Source organism: Chaetodon auriga, chromosome 11, assembly GCF_051107435.1.
Source record: "Chaetodon auriga isolate fChaAug3 chromosome 11, fChaAug3.hap1, whole genome shotgun sequence".
NCBI classification, from domain to species: domain Eukaryota; kingdom Metazoa; phylum Chordata; class Actinopteri; order Chaetodontiformes; family Chaetodontidae; genus Chaetodon; species Chaetodon auriga.
This window is the reverse complement of record NC_135084.1, coordinates 24,636,174-24,639,958: the sequence shown is the minus strand read 5'-3', so window position 1 is coordinate 24,639,958 and position 3,785 is coordinate 24,636,174. Positions and strand designations below refer to the sequence as shown.

The following is a 3,785-nucleotide window of genomic DNA, read 5'->3' as shown; positions in this document are numbered from 1 at the left end:
TCTTTTCAAGCTTATTTGCGTTTCACAGACTTTTAATGTCATGTTTTCTTCTTTTGTCCTCCAGGTGAAGCAGTGCTGACGCTTCAAGCATCTATCGATGTGTGATTAGCGGCAAACAAACGTCTCCTTCTGTTTCAGTGTTTTGATGAACTCGGAGGAGAAGGCTGCGTCCAGCAGGTGGCAGTGAAGCAGCACTGAACATAACAGCTGCTGCAAACTTCCACGGAGAAGAGTCCTCTTCTTCTTCTCCGTGCAGCTGTTTCCGTCTGTTTGTGTGCGGTCCTCCTTTAAAGCTGTTTACTGATTCATTGATTTTTAAACGCAGTTTGTGAAGATGTCTGGAGATCTGCGGGCAGAGCTGGAGAAATTTCTGGAGACGTTAAACATCCAGACGAGCTGCGTGGATCACCCGCCGGTAAAAGTGACACCTGGTAGCCGCTCGGGTTACCTGTCACCGCCTGAGCTCACGAGCACCATTTTATTACGACTGTTTTAAAGAAAATGTACATTTATGAGACGCGTTGTTGCAGCTAGGAGAGGAATATAATGCGGTCCACTGTAACAGAACAAAGCTCGATTGAATCCCATTAGAAAATTACACATTTTAAAGTTTTCGTGCCTTTTGTAAACCGTCAAAACACCCTACAACAGAACCACAGACACTGCATGAATCCGTACAATCCACCAATCTGTTCGGCGTTATTTAAAACCCTGACCTGTATGGTTTGAACTTTGTGGTTTGGTGGTGGTGGTGGTGGGGGTTGCCTCTACCACGTTGTTAATGACACGTGGACGTATTAAAGAGGTGATATTTGAAGTAAAAAAGAGTTCTTTTGTCTTTTTTTTTTTTTTTTTAGCATGAGATCAGTCGAAGCAGAATTGGTGTGAAGGTGTGTTCCTTCGTCACATGACAGCGAACACACAGAAATACACCCTGAATCCGTGTTTGATCAGCGGAGTTTTGAAGATGGACTGAGAGTCTCCAGACTTAGAAAACGTCCCCATCATCAACAGCAAACTTACGGGTTTATTCTGAAATCAGATGTATTTATTCGCTCCTTCCTCACCTTTCTGAAGAGCTTTTAAATGTTTTAAACTTTCACTGGACTGATGTCAGCAGCTGCATGCTCAGCACATCATGCTGGAAACTTGGTCCACGTTACTCGTTTCTTTTCTGAGCAGTTTGCAGGAACCTGCTGTGACCTGCAGGTGGCGCCACACGATCATTTCATTCAGTCATTCAGCTTCACACAGACACCAGAGACAGTTTGATGTTTCTGCTCCTCTTTGTTCACGTTCCTCATTCAAACCTTTGAGGTAAAGTTCAAATGAAAAAGAGGCAAACAGGAATAAATTCATCAAAGTTGATTCAGTCTGAGTTAATGTGAGAGTTTCTCTTCTCTCGTGATGTAATCGCCTCCTCGCCTCCGCCCCGCAGGTGTTCACGGTGGAGGAGATGATGCCTCACCTGCAGGACGTGAGCGGAGCCGTCACTAAGAACCTCTTCCTGAAGGACAAGAAGAAGAAAGGCCTGTGGTTGGTGTCCGCTCGCCACGACCGCCAGGTCAGCCTCCGTCACAGGACCGTCTGCTCCACCCGTTATGTCTCTGCTGCCGCCTCATCTCCCATGATCCTCTCTGTCCTCCTCAGGTGAACCTCAACGACCTCGCCAAGAAGCTTGGCGTCGGCAGCGGCAACCTGCGCTTCGCGGATGAGGCGGCCATGTTGGAGAAGCTCAAGGTGAGAAGTGGCGAAAACACACAGTTCATAGAAACATCCAGAAGCTGCAGCGTCTGTCCTCAGGCTGGGACATGAAGTCTACCAGAAGACCAAGATCAGACGACCTTTGACCGACATTTTAAAACTGAAATACTGAAGAACTCATAAAACAACAGAATAAAAACTCTTTCACGTCTCCTGAAGTCAAAAAACCCCCCAAAAAATCCAGAATGCTTCAGTTTGATGTGAGAAAGTTGACGTTAGCGTCTGTTTGACATTTAATGTTTCTAAAAACTGAAGATGAAACACGCAGCAGGAAGTGACGACGTTCTTCTTCAGTGGTTCTCTTTAAAGGAACCATGAAAATATCAGTGTTGATGGTTCTTCTCATTGGTTGGCTGGTTGACTGCAGGCTGTCTTCTCATTGGTTGACTGCACACACTTCCTGTTTCTTCTCTCTCTGACTTGTGTTGACATCACTTCCTCCGCCCGTCTCCTCTCAGGTGGGTCAGGGCTGTGCGACGGCGCTCGCTCTGCTCTTCGATAAGGACCAGAGTGTGAAGTTCGTCCTGGACCAGGACCTGGTGAAGGGAGGCCACGAGATGGTCTACTTCCACCCCATGACCAACGCCGCCACCATGGGACTCCGACCAGACGACCTGCTGCGCTTCCTCAAGGAGACGGGACACGAACCCATCCTGGAGAGCTTCGAGTAGGACGGGAACCCGGACCCGGACCTGGACCTGGACCTGCATCTGGACCTGGACCGGAGCAGCCTGCGGGGATTAAACCTGGACATCAGCTCGAGTCGTGTTTGAACAGGACTGAACAGAAGCTGCAGCACAAACAAAGACGAGGACGTCTTAAATAAGACGAACAGCTGATTGAACCTTTAACCGTCTGCTTCAGTCGCTGCTCTTCAAAAATATCTTTTTATAAACGAAGACGAAATGTTTTCGATTCACAAATCAGCCTCTCGTGAACAGTCATGTTTGTTTCTCTGTGTGTTAAAGAGCCGACTGTCACACTTTGTCTGTTCCTGCTGGTCGAACTCAGACGCTTTAATCAAACGTCAGTAAATGTTTCGTCAGTTTATCAGCTGAAGTGGTCGAGACTCTTATTGATGATGTTTCATGACTTATTGTTTTATTAACCTCACAGCCGTCACGCAGAGCAGCTCGCGGTGAGTCTGGTTAATGTAATGATCACTCCAGCCTCTGGGGGGCACTAGCAGGGATTTACATGGTTGTTTTCAGTGTAGTGCAATTTTATATATAGAAATATATTCACCATATTCCTTAATGTGTCACACCTCTCTTCTTAGAGCTGTTTCATGTTTTATCTTTTAATAAAGTTCTGCTGCTTCTCTTGACCTCTGACCTCTGACAGAACAGATGATCTTTAGTAATGACCTTTCTGATGGAAGGCGACAAACATTTCTGCTGCTGACTCAGAGAGAAAACCTGTTTTTACTGCAGGATTGATTTTAATTGATCTTTATTGAATGATTTAATGTCACTGAAATAACTGCAGGCCTTAAGAACAGCTGTGTGTGCTGATAAAGGCCTTTAATTATGCACATGTAGTGCATCATATTTGTACTCATACTGGAGTAAATGTACTTCGTTCACTACTGCATCTCTGAACAGAACGTGGTAAAGAGCAGCACCATCACTCACAGTGTCCTGAGGGTGGCGCTAGAGGAAGACTCTGGTGTCATGAAAGCGGATGAAAGTGTCGAGGGAGGAGACGGCCGCTGCCGCTCTCGCGCTTTTAATTTGAAAGAACCGCCGGAAACGCCCGCAGTCCTTTGGTCTGTCAGAGTGAAGGTCACAGAGCAGCTCTGCTGTTCCACCTGCACCTGCTGAGTGTGTGCGCGCGCGTGTGTGCGCGTGTCTGACGTGATTAATGACTAAAGCTTAAAGGAGCTTTCCAAAGTTTTACTTTCTCTAAAAGAACTTCAAAGTATTTATTTTTGATAAGTTTATATATTTTTATTATGTGTAATTTATAGATTCAAAATGAAAAATTAAATAACATTAAAAAGATTTATTGTTATATGATAC

General features: G+C 45.6%; 1 protein-coding gene across 2 annotated transcripts; it reads left to right on the top strand.

Moving 5' to 3' along the window:
• Window positions 1-229: 229 nt before the first annotated feature.
• On the top strand, window positions 230-3,091 carry prorsd1 (prolyl-tRNA synthetase domain containing 1). Of its 2 annotated transcripts, none has more exons than XM_076742703.1 (4): window positions 230-415; window positions 1,439-1,564; window positions 1,651-1,740; window positions 2,223-3,091. In XM_076742703.1, the coding sequence occupies exons 1-4, from the start codon at window positions 335-337 to the stop codon at window positions 2,433-2,435; spliced, it is 510 nt and encodes a 169-aa protein (XP_076598818.1). In that variant the 5' UTR covers window positions 230-334; the 3' UTR covers window positions 2,436-3,091. The 2 variants fall into 2 exon arrangements, with proteins under 2 accessions (XP_076598818.1, XP_076598819.1); XM_076742704.1 differs by having other exon boundaries at window positions 230-1,317.
• The last annotated feature ends 694 nt before the right edge of the window (window positions 3,092-3,785 follow it).

What these genes read in the sequence shown, in the direction of transcription:
- prorsd1 (XM_076742703.1), top strand. Translation starts at nt 335, where the DNA reads ATGTCTGGAGATCTGCGGGCAGAGCTGGAGAAATTTCTGGAGACGTTA. An exon ending in GCTGCGTGGATCACCCGCCG is followed by an intron (nt 416 to 1,438) that starts GTAAAAGTGACA and finishes TCCGCCCCGCAG; the next exon opens with GTGTTCACGGTGGAGGAGAT. An exon ending in CCGCTCGCCACGACCGCCAG is followed by an intron (nt 1,565 to 1,650) that starts GTCAGCCTCCGT and finishes TGTCCTCCTCAG; the next exon opens with GTGAACCTCAACGACCTCGC.